The sequence below is a fragment of the Cibotium barometz genome, chromosome 51 (assembly GCF_041138505.1).
Source record: "Cibotium barometz isolate CiBa-2024 chromosome 51, ASM4113850v1, whole genome shotgun sequence".
Classification (NCBI taxonomy): domain Eukaryota; kingdom Viridiplantae; phylum Streptophyta; class Polypodiopsida; order Cyatheales; family Cibotiaceae; genus Cibotium; species Cibotium barometz.
In genome coordinates, this window is record NC_141096.1 from 21,095,534 (window position 1) to 21,117,685 (window position 22,152).

The following is a 22,152-nucleotide window of genomic DNA, read 5'->3' on the forward strand; positions in this document are numbered from 1 at the left end:
CTCCTCTATGGCTGGGTGGTGAACTAGTCGCCGATCCCTCCGTTGTGAGGGCACCCGCAGTGGTGCTACACGCACGTCACACAACTAGTAGAAATGAAAAAAGAAATTCATAATACAAAGTGGCTATTAGGAGAGTTCCAAAGACAAGCAGGGTAAAGTGCCATCATTGGGCAAAGGGTCATAAATGTGATGTAGTACAATTGCGAGGTGGGGATGTCGTTCCTTGTTTTTTAAGTGACTATTAGTTGTCACAATGGACAAAAGATAAGATGTGCTATTTTTGCAATACTGATGTCAGACATACATGGAAGATTTAGACACTAGTTTTACATCCACCCCCTAGTGTTCGTGATGTATGGCCCATTGCAAAGGGCACCCCCTTGAAAATTGGGGAAGCACAAAAGCTTATTTGTGCAGGTTTTGATATTGGTATTTCACTTGAGGATCTCCCAACATCCACAACTTCACATGGTGACACTGGCCTTCTTGGGGAAAAAAAAGCCATAAGTTTCTCTATAGAAGAGGTATATCTAAAGCTGCATTTGAACAGATTCAGCAAGCATTAGACATGAAAGAAAAGGTTATTGGCGGAGTCGTATACAAGGTTGGTGTCAAAGAAACATTCTATGTGAAAATAAAGGGTGCTGATGAGCAGGGGATGCCACAATTTGAAGTGATAATATAGAAGCAACCCTCTTGTTAAAGGGTAAAAAACAAGAAGACATATCTTGCTTGCAGGCATATATATATTTGTGTTTTTGATGGTGCTTGGGCAAGATGTGAATAAAAATATGCACATCCATCAAGCAAAAATAGCTCAAAATGTTTTGAAGGACATGCTCACAAAAGTTGTAACGAGTTACCCTTCCACTTCACATTAGGCCAGAGTTCTTGTGCCTCCTTTTGGTAGACTAGGAATACCTAGTATAGCACTATTTTGTGATGGTAGAAATACCAGCATAGGCATCTCCATGTGGTAGAAATTTCAACTTTTTGAAGTTATCATGAAATGCCATATGTCTCAGATTCTCCTAAAAACTAGCACTATAATGTTACTTGTTCTTGCCTCAGTATTACCATTGGTATATATTTTTATGTTATATTATTTGTAAATTGCTTGTCAATTCATGAGCAACTTGTTATTTGATATTAATAAATATAGGTAGTTTAGTATTCCTTTGTAATTAATTACATTTGTACACATCCATACATCTTTTGGCTCACTCTTGCTCGCTCATGCACTGGTAAGTTGTCAATAACCCAATCTTCTCGCTAACTCGCGCTCGCTCCACAAACACACCCTATTTGATTAGATTAGAGTGTTACATAGATTTTAGTTAGCTTAATCATCAAAGAAATCTTAAAAAACATTAAAGATCTCTAAATTTTCTTAAATACACTAATTGGATTGGTTTTTTATACTAATACTAGTTTGGTAATAGGACAGAAATGTGTCCGTGGACATATTTATGTTTTCATTATTAACCAACTTTGGAATTATTTGGAATACATGGATAGTGAAAATAAAAGATTTTCTTTTTTCATATCATCAGGTACATAGTGAAGGAGAATTGGGATTTTATGGGATTACATTGGTTACCTCTAGGCTTTTTAAAGGCTCTGCAAAGGTTTCTTTCTCTTATGGGTGGTGTCATCACACTAAGGGTTAGGCACTCGAGATATGTTTACACTCAATTCCATAGAAATTCATAGGCCAAATTACATATGTAACGTAGAGCTACTTGGGCTATATTTGGATCAAAGGCTTTAATTAGCCAATTTCTCCTTGCTTTCCAAAGTTTTTGGATGTGCATTGCTACACAAACATATCTATGGTGTAATATAATCTATCGTAGGCTCAAAAATCAATTAGAACTCCAAAATTTAGGTCTTAATGAAAATTCTAAGGTATTTAGATATCTTAAAAAAAAAACCTCAAGAATTTTTGTAAGCTAAAGATTCGACCCTTGATTATTAGAAAATTATACCTCATTTGCTTGTTGACTAAAAAGGTGTTGACCCTTAAATGTGAGGGCATAACACATAGTGCGCCTAGCTGGAATAAAATTTGGGCTTGCATTTGCAAATTAGGAGGTATAAGGGGTATTCTAAATTTGCTAAGCAGAAAGTGCCAAGTTAAAACCACTTAAAATATATAAAAATTCAACCACGTCTACTCTCTCTTCTCCCCCTTTTTTCATTTGTTCATGAAATCTCTCTCTCTCTCTCTCTCTCTCTCTCTCTCTCTCTCTCTGGACAGACAATGGCTTGAGAGAGGGGGAGAGACTACGGAGAGAGACGAAGGTTGAACCTTCGCTTTTGGTATACATTAATTAATCAGGCCAATAGGGCTTGATTAATTAATGTGTATCTCATATAGAGTGAATATGTTATGGGGCCTGATTAATTAATGTGTATCTCATATAGAGTGAATATGTGTATCTCATAATAGGTATAGATAAGTAAGTATGGACGTATAGAAGAAGTATAGATATAGATAGATTGTCCATAGCTCACCAAAGGACCCTCATATGCAAACCCCATAGAAAAAACTAGTAGGTTACTGTATGCGGTAATGAAAAATTATCTTATTCCACTTGCTCATTAGAACACAGAGACATGCAAAGGAGACATGCTTACTCCTCCCACCTTGCAGAAGGAGACATGCTTGCTTCAGTTCAGGTCTGTTTTCTTAATCTTGTAAACTAAAAGTCTTCTTTCATGTCGTTTGATTGAACTAGAAAGCCTTCTTTTCAGGTGTACTCAAGTGCTGCCGGGGTCCGATGTATGGCATGGTCCGCCGTCATTTTCATCATTTTCTTCTGCGGAAAACTTTTCTCAGAGCCTCTTAGGGCTATCAGAGTCTTGCTCAACAGGCTGCTGCAGAAGGAATCCGCTCTCTAATTCCGAATGCAGTTGGAGCAGATCGTCTCTCTTGCAAGGGAAAAGGATAAGCTCAAGAGCGTTTAGTAGAATTGTAGCAGTGCCAGCTGCTAACTCTGCCGCAGTTGAAAGGATCAAACAAAACACGGAGTTCACTGTTTGCGGAGATTATGCAGACATAACTGTTTTGGCCAGGGCATTGCAGTGCTTTGCAGAGACTGGTGCTGCATTGCCCCTTGCAGAAGAAGAAGAAGAAGAAGTGTACTTAGCCTTCCCAGACAAGGAAAGCATAGAAGTATGCTTGCAGTCTGCAGAAGACAAGGAAGCATGTTTGCAATCCGCAGAAGACAAGGAAACCATAGAAGCATTCTTGCAGTCCCCAGAAGACAAGGAAACCATAGAAACGCTTGCACCTGGAGAGGCTCTTTCTACCCCACAGGGTCATGATGCTCCTACTCTAGAAGAGGAAGTCTCTATCATAAAAAATGAGAAACTCAGAAGGTTGAGGATAAGCGAGGCTAACAAGGGACAAGTTCCTTGGAACAAGGGTAAAAAGTATGCTCTAGGTATTTAGGCCTTCCTCACTCTCTCTCTGTTAGATTATCTGGTGACTTTGCTACTCGTGTGATGGTCGTATGTTAAGCTTGATCCACCGGCTTGTTTTTGCAGGGATGAAATGCATCTATGCAGCAGTGTCCAACAAAGGCATCACAGTAAGTAACAATAGTTTCTTGCCCTTCGTTCTCACAGTAAGTAACATTTTTCTGGTCCCTTGGAAAAGAAACTCATCTGTCTCAGGCTGGTGAATGTTCCCTGCCCCAGGTTGCCCGATTAATGCCTCCGGGCCTGGGTGGACAAGATGGTCTCCTCTCTGATGGTTGAAGTGGTCATGTAACTAGCCTCATAGTAGAAGATACTGGAGTAAACACTAATTTTTGGCCTTTGGAAAAACCTTAGCCACCTCAAAATAATGACACAGTTCTTAAAATTCCCTTCTCACTTCATGTAATGTGCTTGTTGAAGGGCGTAGGTGATGCTGACCTCTTGGCAAAAGAGAAGCAAAGAAGGCAACGTTTAGCTGCTGCAAATAGAGGAAAAGTTCCCTGGAATAAGGGACGGCAGCACACTGAAGGTACGAATGCATATAAGACCTGCTGTTTCATAGCCATTTTTGTTGCCCAGGCTTCAGTTGTTTCCATTTCTGTTCTATTTCCACATGACTATGCCAGTTATGCAGATGGCTGTAATGTGAAATGGAATTTTTGAGTTTTGAATTGCTTTCACATGTAAGCTACTTTGTTCTAGAGACGAGACAACGAATCAGAGAGCGGACAATGGAGGCAATGAAAAATCCAAAGGTGGGATATACATAAACTTTTGCCTCTTAACATCTACTAGTTTAATCATTTTTCTAACCACTAAAAATAAGGAGGTTTCTTATGTTCTTTTTTGATTTTTCTTGGTATCAGGTCCTTGAGAAACTGCACAGTCATAGATCTACATTGAGGTTTGGATCTTGTCTATATCTTTGGAGAATGGAACAATATAATTCCTAAAGCTAAACCCTTTCTCACAGTAAGCTGCTAGTATATTGCATTGTTTAATTCCACATATTTAAAATGTCAGTCTTGGTTCCCAAATAAGCCCCATAATGGCTGGCTGTAGAGGTATCTCATGCTCACACTCACTCGCGGCCACAAGGGTCTCAATTGCATCTCTAAAGGAGACTCAAATTTGCAAAAGTATCTCTCTCTCTTACTCATTCGCGTCCCTAAAGACACTCAATTGCGATCACAAGGGTTTCCAAATCTTCTTTTTTCAGAGGATCAAAAATCAATGATAGGAAATCATTATAATCCTAGAAATCATAGTCTTCAAAATTCTTCAGAAATATGCTGCAATTCTTCTTTCAAGTTAATCAGTGTACAGCTCCTCAATAATCACTTATTACAGCTCTTTATTCATCTTTTTGCTCTTCTACTGCTGAAAAAGATGTTGCCTATGATCACAGCTTTCCGATGCTTGATTCTCAGTCTCGATGATCAGTGTAGTTCGCTCAATTCTTTGTGCTTGTTGGCAATGATGATGTGCAACATGCGGAATTTTACAGATGGGGATTATACTTTGATAAATACTTTCAGCCCTTGGTTATTGATGATGACTAGCACAATGTAGAGAGAGAGAGAGAGAGAGAGAGAGAGAGAGAGAGAGAGAGTTATATTTACGTCTTACAAAAGGCCCGATGGGCCTATGGGACAAAAGATGATTACAAGTATCATCCATGGAATATCATCATCCTGGAAAACTCAAACTGAAACTGGAAACCTAGTAACTGAAGCTAAGTGCTGGGTAAATGCACAGAAAAAACATGGGAGCATGCTATAAAGTATACAAGAATGATCAGAATGCAGTCTATCGTGAATCTATTGAGGGGAAGGGTCCATGGAGGAGATCCATCATTGGGCAGGAGAGGGTGGCCGCAAGATCTGAAATAGTGAAGAGAGGCTGAGAAGAAGAGGCCTCCATCGTGCGTCGGTGATGTGTAAGGATCACATCGATTTGGGCTTGATGGACTGGTGGTGGTCGTGGTCAGGGGGCCGAGGTCGTCTCATAGCTCGGAGCATTGTGGCTCGCGGTAGAGTGACCCCTCTGCTCCTGGATACTGTCCGAGTCTGATGAAGTGCCGGATCTGCTGGTGAAGTAGGCATAGCCTGCTGGGGTTGGAAGAAGTTGGTGATCCTGAGCTTGGTTGAACTAGCTCGTGACGTCTGTGCTTTGATTAGGCTCTCTCTGTGTTGTCGTAGCTCCAGCAAGAACAAGCCCAGGCATCTGTGGTCTGGATAATCCATGATACGGCTAATAGGACCGAACCCCTCTTTGAAAAGGCAATGGTATCTCCCTTTGATCTCATAGTGGACTGAGCATTGACATAGATAATGCTCCTCAGACTCCACCTCTCTACTGCATAATGTGCAAATCGTGTCCTCCTTGGGTATCCTCGCTGCTCTGCCGGCCTCGATCTCTAGGGGATGGGATGAAACTCGGGGCTGACCAATGGCAATCCTCATGGCATGAGACATAAAGATATCCATGTAGCTTGGTCTTTGTACGAACCCATCCTTAGTGAGCCTAAGGAAGTGATCCTGATAATACTGCATCTTGACGGGCAAGGGCCGTGCCGGGGTAATCCAAGTGTCCCTATTTTGTGCTTGAAGCAAATCATATCGGAGCACCTGGTTACGGTCCACATGGGAAAGCTTGAGGTATGGTCATAGTCACATGGGACGGGGAATGGCAAAAGGCAGGGAACGGGGACAGGGGGACAGGGACGGCATATGGAATATGCAATTTATTGACTACAAAGCACACTAAATAAAATAACATTTATGTTTTTACACTTTGAACTTTCAAGGCATCACTTTAAATGTACAATACATGGCGCAAACACCGAAAAGGTGCTAATAAGTACACTGACAAAGTTCAAACCAATATATAAGCATGGAATGATGATCACTATCAAATAACAAAAGACTAGTGTCTACAATGCACATAAAGTGCTGAGTCAAGACTCAAAAGTAAAAACAATGAAACATAGCTAAAGGATAAATCATAGAGCCTGCAATGCTCAATCGGAGGGTGGAGCATGAGAAGTACTGGCGTCATGATCATGGTTGCCTACATGACCAGTTTGAAAGGTAGTGGCATCGTCCTCTGGGCTCTGTTGTGTCTCCACTCATTTCCCCCCTCCTGCTCTATCTCCCACTGAGTAAAGGGATCTGCCTTTGCAGTCGCACCCTTGCAAAGCATTCGCAAGTTTGCGCTTACAGAGACAAGATCATTGGCCTTTTCTACACCAAGGCGGTTCCTCTTCTTTGATGCAATATGGCTGTAAGAACTCCAAAGCTGCTCCAAACAAGAGGAGCTTACAGCTTGGCTGAGAATGCGGATAGCCAAGTGTTGCTGCGCAGGCCCATCTGAACCATAGTCTTCCCACCACAAAGTAGTCCCAACCTTAAATCTATCCTCCTGTGCATCCGCACAACCAAAAGCACCACGAAAGGACTTGTATGCAGCAAGCTGGTCTCTGATTTTGCGCCTAATGCCTCCATCTAGCACTAGACGATCCAAGATGCGACTCCAACCATCACTGACTCTTTGTCACTCTCCTGTCCATTACCCTGAAACTTGATAGAATGTGCAGCGGAAGAAGGGAAAGTGGAAACACAAGAGAGAGAGAGAGAGAGAGAGAGAGAGAGAGAGAGAGAGAGAGAGAGAGAGAGAGAGGAAACACAGGTGAGAACCTGCTCTCAATATCATCACCAAAAGGAATACATGTCCCGAGCAAGAGGGGAGAACCTCGTAAGTGAGGGACTGTAGCCAGACAAGCTAGGCAAGCAATGAAATATGAGGGAGGCATGCTGGCTATATATACCTCTACATGAAGGCAGCCGACTGGTGATAAATATCTCCATGACCTGGAAAAATACCCAGGACCATAAATGGGGAATAAATATGGGTAAAATACATGTGAGGGGTGACCAGCCCCTCAGACTAACATGGTCAGCCCTAGAGGCTAAAATAGGACACCAAATAGGAAGCCAGCAACAAGTAGGGGATGATATCTAACACCCCCTCTCAGCACCGGATGCTGAGCAAACTCCAAGAAGCCAGAGACGCCGTCCTCGATCAAAGATGAAAGATTGCAAAAACAGGTACCAAGAAAGCTCCACAAGCAATCTCCTCAGCAACTCAGCTACAAAAGCAACAGAACAAGCTGCCAGGTACACCGCTCCTCTGGAAGAAAAGACGTGCTGCTCCAAATAATGGTTCCAAATCCCAAGTGTAAGAACACTCCCCGAAGTCGAATGTCGTGTATCCAGCTTGGAGAAGGTATGAAAAACCTCATAACCAACCAAGATCAGATCCTGTAGTTAATCAATCCTGGGAGAAGCAAACTGCTCCTCACTGGAACCCTCAAAAGAAATAGAGTCAATCTGTCCCAACTCTATACCAAGAGTAGCCAAATGATGTATAAAGCATCCTCTGAAAAAGTCAGCATCACAAGATGTAAAGACTCTGTAGAAAAGATGGGGTCCATTCGCTCAAACTCCATAACATATTTCCCCAATGCTGTACATAAGTACACGCCACTGAGGTGGACATCGCAAGATGAAAGGACTCCACATCCCCCTCTGAAAAAAAATATCGTCGAACTGATATAAGTCCAACCTGATTCTGATCCAAATCCAAAAAACTCTGGAAGTACCACTGGGCCAGAGGCACGGTTAGCAACCATAGATCCAAAGCATCCCACCGGGTCCAAAAAACCATCTTCCTAAACAACAAGCTAGCAGAACTGATAGGGGGAGGGGCATCCTCAGAAGCATCACAAAGAGATGAAGAGATAGACTCCTCAGAGTGAGGAAAGGAAGCAAGAATATAAAGTGTTGTGGCAACAAAGTCCTCAAAAGCTTCACAGATAGCAGAAGACTGTTCCAGAAGTAGAACTAGATCCCAAGAATCAGCAACAGATAAAAGATCTATGTGAAAGGATCACACCTTAAAAGGGCAAAACACCCTCCTTGTTCTGCAAATACTGCAAAGAACTCAAGCTTGGACAAAATAAATTCTGCTTACGATCTCTGGAAAGATCATTGCTCTCCTCCAAATAACTGTAAACTCCTGTTAAAGAAGAAAGTCTCCACAGCTACAACATAGCTCCCGAAACTGATCCTCAAGCGAAGCAGCTGGAGAAAGGCCCCCTCTGAGTGTAGAAAACTCATGGGGGAAGCAAAACGCAGCCAAAACATTGCTGTCCAGCAAAAAATAGCACTCCACCGCCAACAGAAGGCAAGGAACATGTAGAAACCGGGAAACCATGTAGGTGAGGAACAAAACACATTTAGAGATGCTCCAAAATCAGCAAAACACTGACTGAAATCTGAAATTCAGAATCCTCCTCAAGTACAAAACTGCCTCCAAAGCCACAATCCAAACAAGAAACCCCCTGTGCAAGTGATCTGTGTCCGCTGGAGAAGAAAACGAAGCCAAACAAGGGCTACAAACCTAAAAATTCAGGCCAACCAGTGTCCACACCTCCTATGAGGAAAAACGCTGAAGAGAAGGTACCTTTGGGTCCAACAGATGAAGCCCAAGTGAAGGTAGAGCTACCAACAACAAAATCGGTTCAGAAAAACGCAGCAACCATGGCTGTAAATCTGAAAACGCAGAGGTATAAAGGGCTGAATATGGAAACGCTGAAGCCTCAGACCAAGAACTGCTGCAGAGAACAATCAGGGGGGGGGAGGGATGGCACAAGATAACTAGGAAGGATAGGCAAAAGGGAGCCGAGAGAGCTCCAAGATCAGGGCTAGGAAAGCAAGCCCAAACAGGCCAAAAACGCAGCCTGTTTGGGACAGCTATGTTGCTGTCCAGACCTGAAAAAAAATGCCTGAGAACCCCTGGAAGGTGCCGCCAAGATGGGCAGGTATGCTGTCCAGAAAAAACACCCCTGTCAGGCTGCCTACAGGCTGCAAACTGACGCCCTGAAGAGAAGAAACTGCAGCCCACTGAAGTGGTGATGAATCAGCCGTTGAAAATCTGAAACGCAAGCTTCAACTGGAGAAAAAACGCAGATCTGTCCATGGGCGGAAAAATGCAGATATGAAGAGGTATAGGAGGGAGCATCCAACACTGAAAATCACCGGCGCTCTGATACCATGATAGAATGTGCAGCAGAAGAAGGGAAAGTGGAAACACTGGAGAAGGAGAGAGAGAGAGAGAGAGAGAGAGAGAGAGAGATGGAGAGGAAACACAGGTGAGAACCTGCTCTCAATATCATCACCAAAAGGAATACATGTCCCGAGCAAGAGGGGAGAACCTCGTTAGTTAGGGACTGCAGCTAGACAAGCTAGGCAAGCAATGAAACATGAGGGAGGCATGCCGGTTAAATATACCTCTACATGAAGGCAGCGGACTGGTGATAAATATCTCCACGACTGGGACAAATACCCAGGACCATAAATGGGGAATAAATATGGGTAAAATACATGAGGGGTGACCAGCCCCTCAGACTAACATGGTCAGCCCTAGAGGCTAAAATAGGACACCAAATAGGAAGCCAGCAAGTAGGGGATGATATCTAACAAAACTCAGGGTCCACCATATATGCAGCTAGTAGGGGATGATATCTAACAAAACTCAGGGTCCACCATATATGCAGCTGCATATATGGTGGACCCTGAGTTTTGTTAGATATCATCCCCTACTTGCTGGCTTCCTATTTGGTGTCCACCATATATGCAGCTGCATGCAAGGAGAGGCATAGGAGTTCCAGCTCGTCACACATAAGGAACGAACTCGTATCTGTCCTCATCGGGCTCTAACTCTTGCAACTTCTCTATCATTCTATCCATCGCCTCATACACCTTCCCGATGCATGGCTGCATAGCATCTACAAGCCTCAACAAGTGGACAATAGGCCTCACCATAGCATCAATGCGTTTCACATCCTCCCAAAAGGAAGTGCTCTCTGCATGCTCCTTGCATAATATGCCTATGGCTGTCGAAGCCAGTGTAGAAGTGGTGAACTCGAGCTAGCCGCTCCTGGATATGGTGTTGATGTCGAGTCCGTATCTCTGTAATCTCCCTCTGATGTAGTCTGGGAGTCTGGTAGCCCGGTGCTCGGTCTCCGTCTGGCTCGGAGGTCCGCAACGCGTTGAAGTGTAACCCCCGCCTCGGCTGCTTTCTTTCTTTCTCTTCGAACCGTGTCGCTTCCCTCTCCCGCCTGCTGCCCTCTCTAGCTCTTTCCCACCCACGCTGCGCTGCTGTTGGCCGCCCTTTTCCCACCCACGCTCCGCTACTGTTCGCTGCCCGCAACTACTCGCTGCGTTGCTGTTGGCAACCGCCTTCTGTTCGCTTCGCCGCCGCCCTTTTCCCCACCCACCCTTGCTCAGGCCCCCAAGGCAGCAACATAACTCTGGCAGCAACATAACTCTCTCTCTCTCTCCCCTCCCTGCCTGTGGGAAGGACTGCAGAGTGATCTGGAGGAATGGCCCCGAGTCTCCAAGAGAAACTCGAGGCCCTCGAGACGGCAATGAAGGCACTAATCAAGGAGAACAAGAAGACATCCGATTCCAACCTCAATGAGGTGGAGAACAAACTACATTGGCACATCATGGCTCTCGAAGCACGGGTCACACCTGGAACACGAGATCATGGCACTCAAGGAGGAGGTGAGTGCATTGAAAGTGGAACTGGTAGCCATCAAGAATACTGAGAAGGAAGAAGGGGAGATCAATTAAAGAAGAGGTCTCCCAGGAGATCACAAAGGACATGGAGGAAAAACTCGAAGCCAAGTAGTCATGTGGGTTGAGGTGGTGAAGAAGAACATCCGTAAAGAAGTGAGGGAGGAGACTCCAAGGGAAGAACACCAAATCATTCACACCACCATTGAGGAGGAGAAGATGAGGCATGCCCGCCGCCTCAACATTCGAGTCACAGGTATAGCCGAGACACCTGACTCCACTCCCGAGAAAGATGGACAGCTTCTATGCATGAAGCTCGGCTACACGGAAGAGCACCCTCTCCCCTTCACCAAAGCATGGAGAGCCGGGAAAGACTCAACACGCAAGCGAGCCCTCATCTTATAGTTTACAGGAGACGGAGAGGGTCACCTTCATGAGGAAGAGGGTCATATTACGAGGTTTAGAGGGAGCTGCTATTTTCTTGGATGATGATCTCACGAGGATGCAGCTTGAGCATAGGAGAGCTTGCATGCCACGAGTCTTACACGCGAGGAGAGAAGGCAAGAAGGCCTTCTATCGAGATGGTCGGGTCATCATTGATGGCTGGCCCATGGATTAGCGGTTTGGGGCCTATGGGACACAGACCAGGCCACTGACAGAGATACACATGGCAGTATGGAACTGTACTGGTTCACTATGGGTGCAGCCTGGACGACTGGAGCATGTTATGGTGGGGAGAGACATCATACTTCTGATAGAGACACATCAGAGCCCAGAGAGAGGGCTACCTCGAGTAGAGGGATTCCAGTGGGAGTCAGCATTCAGGAGGACCACACGCCAGGGTACCTCGAGAGGGTCGGGGGGAGTAGCAGTTCTATTCAGACGGGAGCTACAGGGGAGACTGAGAGTGGTAGCACAGGATCCAGAGGCCAGATACATGTGGATCAGCTTACAGCTCTCACAGGACAGGGTTATATACATAGCCCTATGTTACTTTCCTCCATCAGGATCCTCCTATGTCATTACAGAGGACATGCCACAGGAGGAGGAGACAGGAGCCTCGCCATACATTTGTCTGTCCAGAGGAGATTATGCATTATTCTACACTAGGGGAAGCATTTGTCATGTGCACAGTATGTATCTTCCGTGTGCTACACGCACGCAAGACTAGTTTCAAGGCTAGTGAAGCTTGGAGCTAGGCAGGCTGATTGACGAGTTGAGTTAGGGATATACTAACGGGCGGGCACCCAAGTATGGACAGGCAGGCGCCCAAGTGTGGACGCCCGATGATCGGCTAAGAGCCTATAAAAGGGTGGCCAAGGTTAGTTATTGGTATATAGAGAGTCTCGCGAATTTGTGAGAGCTCTATGGTCTTGGACAAGGTAGGATCAAAACGTACGTATGGATCCAATCCGTACCGTACAGGGTTTCGTACGCACGGATCGATCCGTACGTTTTTTTTTCTCCTTTCGAGACCGACGCGAGTGACTATGCGACCGGGGATGCTCTATTCCAAGATGGTAGACTTGTTGCTTTCGAGAGTCGAACGCTGAACGACATTCAATCTCGTTGGTCAACCCTCGAGAAGGAGCTTTACGTTGTCATTTACGCTCTCAAGGTTTAGAGGCATTATTTATATGGCTCCAAGTTTGTGGTATTGACTGATCATCAATCAATCTAAGTATGTGTGTGATGCAAATGATTTGAGAGGATGAAAGGCTAGATGGGTAGAGTTAATGTAAGATTTTGATTTTGAGATACGCTATCGCAAGGGGTCTATGAGTAGTGTCTATCAAAAGGGGCGTCGTGACACTCCTTGAGAATCTTGGACCTAATGTCGGGGACATGCAGTATACAAATTTTGTCATTATGGAACAGTAAACCATTCTGAATCATCCACTGGCCTCCCACAACCTGAATCGTAGGCTGCTCAGTCACCGAGTCTTTGTCAATCAATGCGCTCCCGTCTTGGATTCTCTGCCAATATGGACCAAATATCTATCAGTCCTGCAAAGCTCTCTCAATGACTGAAATAAATCAGTGGAAATCTCTTTGAATGACAAAGTATTCACCTCTCTGATTTGGGTATGTAGAAGATTACATCCTTAAGTGTCAAATTTGTCAAACGAATAAAGCTGAATGCTTTAGAGAGGCTGGGATGTTGCATCCTTTGCAAATCCTAGGTAATAAGTGGGATGGATTTTATTACAGGATTGCCAAGATTCAAGAACATGTCAAGGCCATGATTCTATTTGGGTTGTGGTAGACCGCTTGACAAAGATAGCTAGATTTTTCCCTACACGGCAAACCGTTTCAGCTACGCAATTAGCAAGGCAATTTATCGAGCAATTGTTTAGATTGTATGGTTTACCGTAGGACATAGTCAGTGATAGGGACTCTTAAGTTTAAAAGTGACAGTCAGTCAGTCAAAGTCTCGCGAGGCTATGTGAGAGCTCTGCGGTTAGGAGCCTCGATCTAGTGCAGACGTGTACGTGCTTCATGCAGCTGAGGCCGGCAGCCCACAAGGGTAGCTCCATGGCGGTATGGGGACTCCGACGTCATGGGGTAGAGGCTGGTCGGTACATCTAGCTAGTTAGCTCAGCTTGTGGCTCGGTAGGGATAGCCAAGACTTGTGGGCTTTGCCCACGGTTATCGTGGTTGGGTGGTGAGTTAGGCCTGCAACCCCTTTATGGTTTTATGGCTTTGTTTTGCAGGTTTGGAGTCTTGTTGGCAAGTATGCCCTACGAGGAGATCCTCGAGGTTTTGACACCTCTCTCGAGAGAACCTCTGTATTCAGTTTATGCATCTTAATTTGTGTTAATTAGAGCTGATTAGGTGTATAATTAGCACGCTTCTGCATTAGCATGTAACAATCGATCAGGGATACCTAGAATGCTTTATGCCCCCTTGTAATCGTGTGATCACAAAGTTTTTTTTTTGGTTTTTTTTTGGTTGTTTTTTTTGTTTTTTGTTTTTGGTTGTTTTTTGCATGCACACTGAATTGCCATGTTTTGTGAAGAGTGATGTATCTTGACACCCTAACGCGTGTGTGGAAATAGATTGGCAAAGGATTTCAGTGTATGGCAGCAACAGAGTCCTCATGTGTGTTAAATTAATGGAAAGAAGATGTAACCTTCTATAATGTCTCTTCCTTAGAAAATAGGGCTTGATTTTTCCAACCACGGCCTTCTGATATGAGAGTCTAAGCACATATGTAGGTGTAAAAGCAGTCCTCACTTTCCCTTTGCTGGGAAGTGCACATTTTTTGAGCATTGTGGATTGGCCTTTCCTGTATAGAATAGGGTTTATAATTAGGCTTGTCCCCTTTCAATGTGGGTCAACTCCTTCATCATGGCATATGCAGCTGCATGCTGAGGTGACGAGGATTAAAAGCATAATGTGCAACCATCCTTATTTTTGCAGGTAGAAGGTATAAATATTGCCTCATGTTATTTTATGGACATAAGAGATTAGGGCACAAGTTATGCCTCATGTTTGTATAGATTTCTGATGATGTGTGCAAGAAATTGTTGTGTGTTTTTGTAATAAAGGGTTAGCATTTTTAATGGAATTCTGTGGGTTTTATGACACATCCATGTGCAAACGGTTGTTGCTATTGTTTGGTGCAGACTTCTATGGAAACCCTACTACAAAGGGGTAATTGCTTTGTTGAAAAAAACGGTGGAGTATGGACACATGATGATGAAGTATGGGCACCACTTCGCCGCTCAATTGTAGAGTCCCTAGGCCTTGCCTCAACTAGAGCTCACCCTTATTCTACAAAAACAAGATACATAATGGCACTTGCTGGTGTCCCATACACGGTACACCAATGGGCTTGACTGACTACTGGGATCATGGGCTTGTTATAGCCAGTCATGTGCAACTGATGTACTTAAAGCTCTTATGCTTATGCTACACATAGGGATTTTGTGCTTGTGCTATCGTTTGTCTTTTCATGTAGAAAGTATTTTTTTGTCGGATTTCCATGTATCTCTTAACCAAGTTTCACTTTGTATGTTGGATATAATAATAGTCAGGAGAAGGCTTTCACATGCTTTTATTTCAAGCTGTTTTTTGGGTGCATACATTAATATTTTAACTGTAATCTGCAGCGGTGAGACCAAGTCAAAAATAAGCACTGCTTTGGCGCTTGTGTGGGGTGCAAAGAGAAAGGTGAAGCGGGCTCAAGAGACTTGTGTGGGAGATTGGGAAGAAACGATTGCTGATGCAGCTAGAAGAGGCTATGATGGTGATGTGGTGTATGAGTGGAACAGTTATGACACCATCTTCAAGGAGCGACAGAATGCTTGGAGAGTGAATCGAAAGAGAAGAAAAAAGAAAGACTCAAGGGCTGCCGTATCATCAACTCATGGGATAAATTTATCAAATGCAATCAAAGGCAAATGGGCTGATCATGTAAGTGCCCTCCAAAATCTCTTGAGAATTCTTCTCTAGAAGGCGGTCTCGTGTCATGTCATAGTAATAGACACTACACTTTGGGTTGTGCAGAATAATCAAGAAACTGTGGAAGCAGCCCTACCTGCACACCGGGCAAAGCAATGTGTAGCACGTGGCAAAAGCCAAAGGCGAAGTAAGGTAGATAGGATTGCATCTAAGGACAACAAATCCCATGATACAGTGGTGCCAGATGCAGATAGTGCATCTGGCATTGGATCTGTGGTTTTACAACCCACACGAACCAAGGATCTACCTACATACAAAAACCCTTTGAGTTGGGAGATGCTGGAAAAGCTGAAGCAGATTCGTGCCAGCCGTCTCTCCAAAGAGACAAGGCGAAATAAGGCGACAGAGAGAGCTAGGTATTTACACTGTAGATCATGTTTGTCTGGTCCCTCTTCTTGCGGTTTTGGCTGAGTTTGGTTTTGCCTTCATGGTCTTGTCTTTTTTTTTTTCCCCATCCAGAACGCTCATGGCAGAAGCACAAAGAGCTGCAAGGGCTCTTGAAGCTGCAGCAGCCAAGGACAAGAATGCATTAGCTCCGCTTCTAGAAGCACGAAGGCTTCTAGCAGAGGCTGCAGAGTCGTTCAAGACAGCAGGTTTGGAAACAGACTGCTATTTGCAGCGCTCTAAGGGTGAATGAAGGTTTTCAAGCACAAGCAGGAGCGATTTTATCTGATGCATACCAATCTGTTTGCCATTCTGATCCTATCAGAGAGGGTGTGTGAAGGTTATTAGTAGCATGGCTGTTGCCATGGTTAACAGAAGTCATAGTTGCTCTTTGAGCCCCAACGATTGGGTCCTTGTCAATTAAAAGTACAACATGTACATCTGTACTGCTTTCTACTTGCGTGGTGCTTATTCTCACGTTGTCCTAAGCCAGGGAGCTACCTCTGGAGGATGCCTCTATTTTTCAATTTAGCATGTGGTGCTTGTATTATATTTTATTAGATTCTCACTTTAAATTCATATTTACTCGTTATGTATCACCTTGAATGTTTTGTTGACGCCACCTTGGGCGCCTCTCTGGGTCCCTCCTAGCGTGACTCATCATGGCTGATCCCGTTATGCTCATACTCCTATTACTCGCTCTCTAGTAGGACCTATATACTCTTATATATGCCACGATGAACATCCGTCATTTGCCACTCATCATTTTTGATGCCCTTATGCTCGTACTCTCATTACTCGCTCTCTTGTAGGACCTATATACTCCTATAAATGCCATGCTGAACATCCATCATTCGCTACTCATCATATGTGATGCCCTCGCACTTTCATTGCTCACTCTCTAGTAGGACCTATATACTACTATAGATGCCACGATGAAGGATCCATCATAGAGGATAAGCAGGGTGGGAGGGTATCCTTGTCAGCTTTGTAGTATACACTTTGGTTACGGTATCCTCACGAAGTGACATTGACAACCTACCGATAAAAAGAACATCATTGAGTAGCACCATAGAGAGTTCCCTGTACTAAACAAAGAAAAACATGTTTGATACTAAGTGGATGCTAAAGAGGATGAGAGACTTAATGAGTCATCAATGGTCCAGAAACAAGCCCTTGTATCGTGGCACCGATGGCTGGAGAAGGGTTAAGGCGCCATATGTTGGCTTGTATATTTTTCAAGCTTCTTAATAGGCGTGTGTATCCAAGGATATAGACTGGAAATGTGGACACATGCTTTTCAAACCATTCTATTTGATCATAAACATCATGCTTTTCAAACCATTCTAGTTGATCATAAATGTCTAATATATCTATGCCATTGTCATATCTGGTATTTAAACCACAATGATCAGGTATCTAAATTGTCATTCAACTGTGTACAGATTATGCTTAGATCGATGGGATGACTTGTGTAAAAGAGACTTGTTCGGGCATTGTTTAGACTCATGTCGCTTGCCGCTACAAAAACTATATATTTTTTTTTTGGGTGCGTTTTGCTTTCTTCTTCAAGAAGTTAGCCTCTTATGGTCGTTGTCACCAGCTGGGGGCTCTTTGCGCTGCCACTCTTAGCCTGTCACATTTATCACAAGTAAAGGGAAGATGGTTGATAAGCTGCAGTACCAAAAGTCCTTGAAGCTAATGACCTAGAGACTGGGATAGTTTGTGGTAGTACTAGTCTTGCATATAGCACATCGTGGTTGTGAATATTATGTAGTCGGCTAATGTGAAAATGCAAACAAGATGGATATAGAGAAGATGTTTCATTCCGCATTTAATCCCATGTGCTTATTGTAGGTTGTCTATGGTTAAGACAATGCCTTGAAAGTCATCGATTGTGTTGGGCTTTGAAGCTTAGTAGTAGGTGTAAACACCCCTTATGTGTGGATAAGATAAGTGTGGCATGTGTCATTAGTTTTGTGTGTGTGTGAGAGAGATTCGTACAATCCTCGGTCTTGCTGTATAGCTTTGTCATCTCTTTCTCTCTCTCTCTCTCTCTCTCTTTTGTAATAGAAAATATATTACCAAAATTACTTTACAAATGGCCACATGGCCGCCATATGATGTACTAGCTTTCCCTCACTAATTACTATGAGCCACAGGTGTAGCTCGGAGTACCCTCATCCAATATATAGATGTGTCATTCTTCACCAAATGAATTGAGCGTAAGGAAGAGACTTATCACAATAGTAGTCTCTTTATACGACCTATATGAGCTGTAATACCAACTTTTGTATCAAAGATGAAGGCATTCCTAGTTAACCAGGTATGCTACACATTTGTCCACATGAAAAAATTGAAAGAAAACTGAATGTTCTTGGTTATCGGTCTCTCTCTCTCTCTCCAAAGGACATCAATAGTTGTACATTGATTTGTCTCATAGGTCGAGTTCGGCCTCTAGTAGACGTTAATACAACTTTCTTTCTTTCTTTCTTTCTCTCTCTTTTGCCCATCGTTGCTTGTGTAGCCTTCGTCCATTGTCACTGTGTCATCACCACATATTGAGGTACAATTTTCTTTGCTGGAAATGGGTGATGTTACCTCCATGATTACTTGTGGAAATCACGATTTGGTCATGACCTTGTTCTTCTGAGCCTTCTCGATTTGATAAGCTTCGATTTTTGCCTCTACTACAAAAGGCAGAAAGAGAAGAGGAGATGGCTTTGTTGCCTTCAACGGAGAGGAAGAAGAAGCATACCTTCTATTTTGCTCCACAAGCCTTATGCAGGCGGATGCAACCAGGAAATGTATCTATAGCAGAGAGGATCACATTGAGATGGCCGTGCCTTCGAGGCACTCGTATCTTTCAAATTCTAGCCTTGGTGAAACTTGAAGGATTTTCAAGGTAACTTGGAACTTCTTTTATAGATGATGATCTTGAACTCGAAATTGTCGACAAGATGTCTCGAAATCTTGATCTTGAACTCAAAATTGTCGACAAGATGGTCTCTCAAGGCGAGTTCGAGTGATTTGGAGTGAATGAAATTTCAAAAATTTACAAAGCTACATGATGTATTGAATTGTCAAGGATGTTTATGCTGTGGTCACTCTTACAACTAGAGTGGTCGTTACATAGCAACTGGTTTTACGCTCACACATTAAAAGCAGTTGTTGAGTCTTAAGCGGAAGCAAGATTTAGTGGTTGCTTGTAGCGGTTGTGTTTGTATTCATAAAGGGCCTTGGTTTGTAACAAGCCTATCTTTTCACTGTTAGCTTACTGGGGATTGCACCTTAGCTGAAAGGCTTAGCTTTGTCACAGAATAGTTGACAGTTATACGATGGGTGGCCTTTATGCTACATTTGGAAGTGCAACAGAAGCATCCATAACATCAGAAGACAAGCATATCACATCAGTGGAAAATCTCTCTCAATGAGAAAGATTACAATTGGTGGGCTTTCTGATTTCTCCTATATATGTGTCAAGGGTTCTTTGCTCCAAAAGTTGAGTTAAATAATCCTTGTGTGTTTTCTCTTTGTAATGCCTTGTTATAAAAGGCTCCATCATTTCCTTCATACCCCTGTTTAGAGCAAGGCCCAATCGTTGTGTAAACTGATGTAGGCTATCATGAATGGTCAAGCTCTTCTATCAAGTGTGATATGAGAGTTCATATGCTATTGGTGTCATTGTGTCTCTTTTAAGCACATGATACATTCTAGAGTCAAAATCACCATGAAAGGTTTCTCGAACAGTAGAGGGGGGCTTTGTTGGGATTCGAGGCTCTGTAGTTGTGAACACCTCCTATGTGTGGATAGGATAAGTGTGCTATGAGTCATCACTTCAGTGAGTGTGTGTGAGAATTCTATGGTTCAAAAGATAAGGCTTCAATGACAGAGAGAGTGTGTGTGTGGATAGGATAAATGTGCTTAAGTGAGTGTATGTGTGAGAATTCTATGGTTCAAAAGATAAGGCTTCGGTGAGTGTGGGTGTGAGAATTCTATGGTTCAAAAGATAAGGCTTCAGTGAGAGAGAGTGTGTGTATGTACTTGGTGAAGGTTCATCACATCAATCAACTAGCTCTCACTCTAGAGCTTTGCCATCTCTGTGTGTCCGTCTCTCTCTCTCTCTCCTACCCATCACTCTTGTACCATGTAAATGAATAGATTGTGTATGATTCAAGGATGAAAGAAAGAATTTGGAATTGCATACTGTCATGCAACTCACTAAGGCATCTAAAAAGCGAATCAACTACAACGGTGTTCATTGCACTCAGTTACGTAGTGGACATCGGGTATGTCAATACCAAGAACTGATATTGAGTAAATAGGCATTAACCCTTTAGCGAGAAATAATATTCTTGTCAATACCAAGAACTGATATTGAGTAAATAGGCATTGAGAAATAATATTCTTGTAAACACCCAGGTGTGCAACTCGATTAGCCCACTACTTTCTACCATTTCTTGATATATAGTTTGATGCATTCAGACTATGGGCAGCCAAATAACAAGCCTAACTATAAAAAAGATTAAGACTGTATCCCAAATCCTAGGGAGCGTAGATATCTAGTGATAAGTAAGGCCTTGGGAGGTGGCTGACTAGCTTCACAATCCTCCACATTAGTCAGGTTCTCAAGACTATGTAGCAATGCTAGTATAGTACCAAGACATGCCACAATGTGGAGTAACAATGTGGAGTATAGTGTGTGCACACTATCACAAACCGCTCAGCGCTCTTGATCAATAGACTTAATGAGCTCCATGAGAGGGGTGCATGATTCCATGCTAAAGGGAACTGTGTATGAAAGGAAAAGGCCAAAGGCTAAGGGGTGGAAGAGGGGAGGGAGAGGGGAGCTGTGGGCTCTTTGGCAATTACGGAAGCCATAGGCAAACACGTACTGTGGGAAACATAGACGACAGAATGTTCGGATCTTATAATGATAGGCGTAGGCACAACTATAGAAAACATGTAAGTAGAGGCACAACTGTGGAAAACATAGACCATAGAATGTATGCTAGGCATAGGCGATGGAGACGAGCCGCAATAAGAATGCATGTGGGGAGTGTGGGTTCAATCGTAGCATAGCACCATAGGGACAAGATGATGATAAGCAGCACACTAGACTCTAGAGACTCTAAGATCTTAACACGTGTTGAGTGGGAGAGAGAGGCTACTGCAGACTTTCATCTTTGGAACGTGAGACAAGTGCATAGGAGGGAATGATAGGAAGATCCAGAGAGGGCACTTTCTCCATTTGAGCCGTGAAAATTACACTAAAGGACGGTTTTTTTTTTTGACACTGGTGTGCACACAATATTGCAAGAGGCAGCAGCGTAGCACCCATAGTTGCTCGGCCCACTTATATCGTGGGCGTATGAAGTAAGGCATTTGTAAGGTAGGATTAAGGATGAATTCAGTAATAGACTATCCAAAAAGTATCATGGGCAAATGCAAGGAGATCAACCCTTATGTACTTTAACCTAAGATAACAAGATGCATAACCTTAGTATCATTCCCTAGGATACGTCTATCGATCATCACATATATCATCATTTCTCATATCCTACATGTGTGCTTATGATGAAGATCATTCATATCCAGTCACTCCAATTATCATCACAAATCATTATTATCCTATCTATTGGGTCACATCATTAAGTTGTATGCATCACAATACAGAGGTAAGGGTCTTGTTCTCTCCCTATTATACAAGCTAACCTTTATGACATATTAAATCTTTCATATGATGATTCCCTAAGTCCAACACTTAATGTCAAAGCCATATATGGCTTTATTCGTCATCCATGCATTTACGTGTACATTTCACATCCCTCTTCGACTTCATATAAAATTAACCATGTGGAAAAATTATCTGCTTTATCTTATAGAAACACATGTAAGATTGGACTATCTTCAATCCATCATCCATATAATCTTTACTATGATGCACACTTAGGTATGTGTGCAACCTTATAGATAATGCTAGGGTCGTTTCCTTTTTTTCAATCTTCGTCCCAATTGTGCACGATCTATGCACTGGGTACCCATTCATCATGGATAATCAAACCCATAAAAATAATTCTTATCTTTTTATAATTTATCTATGACCTATGAGGTTCTTAAATAGGGGCTTAACCATTGCTATGAATGGTATCACTCCTTACTAGGGATTTTC

General features: G+C 43.2%; 1 protein-coding gene across 3 annotated transcripts; it reads left to right on the forward strand.

Moving 5' to 3' along the window:
- The first annotated feature begins 2,534 nt into the window (after window positions 1-2,534).
- LOC147609414 (uncharacterized) lies at window positions 2,535-16,577 on the forward strand. Of its 3 annotated transcripts, none has more exons than XM_086787593.1 (10): window positions 2,535-2,682; window positions 2,758-3,449; window positions 3,553-3,596; window positions 3,907-4,015; window positions 4,189-4,241; window positions 4,353-4,390; window positions 14,759-14,863; window positions 15,245-15,548; window positions 15,642-15,952; window positions 16,056-16,577. In XM_086787593.1, exons 1-10 carry the CDS (start codon window positions 2,633-2,635, stop codon window positions 16,231-16,233), a joined length of 1,884 nt encoding a protein of 627 aa, XP_086643719.1. In that variant the 5' UTR covers window positions 2,535-2,632; the 3' UTR covers window positions 16,234-16,577. The 3 variants fall into 3 exon arrangements, with proteins under 3 accessions (XP_086643719.1, XP_086643720.1, XP_086643721.1); XM_086787594.1 differs by having other exon boundaries at window positions 14,759-14,836; XM_086787595.1 differs by lacking the exon at window positions 14,759-14,863.
- Window positions 16,578-22,152: the final 5,575 nt, after the last annotated feature.

Excerpts from the sequence above, each read along its gene's own strand:
- LOC147609414 (XM_086787593.1), top strand. The coding sequence starts at position 2,633 with ATGCTTACTCCTCCCACCTTGCAGAAGGAGACATGCTTGCTTCAGTTC. Across the intron at positions 3,597-3,906 it reads TGTCCAACAAAGGCATCACA|GGCGTAGGTGATGCTGACCT; the intron begins GTAAGTAACAAT and ends TGCTTGTTGAAG. Across the intron at positions 15,549-15,641 it reads AAGGCAAATGGGCTGATCAT|AATAATCAAGAAACTGTGGA; the intron begins GTAAGTGCCCTC and ends TGGGTTGTGCAG.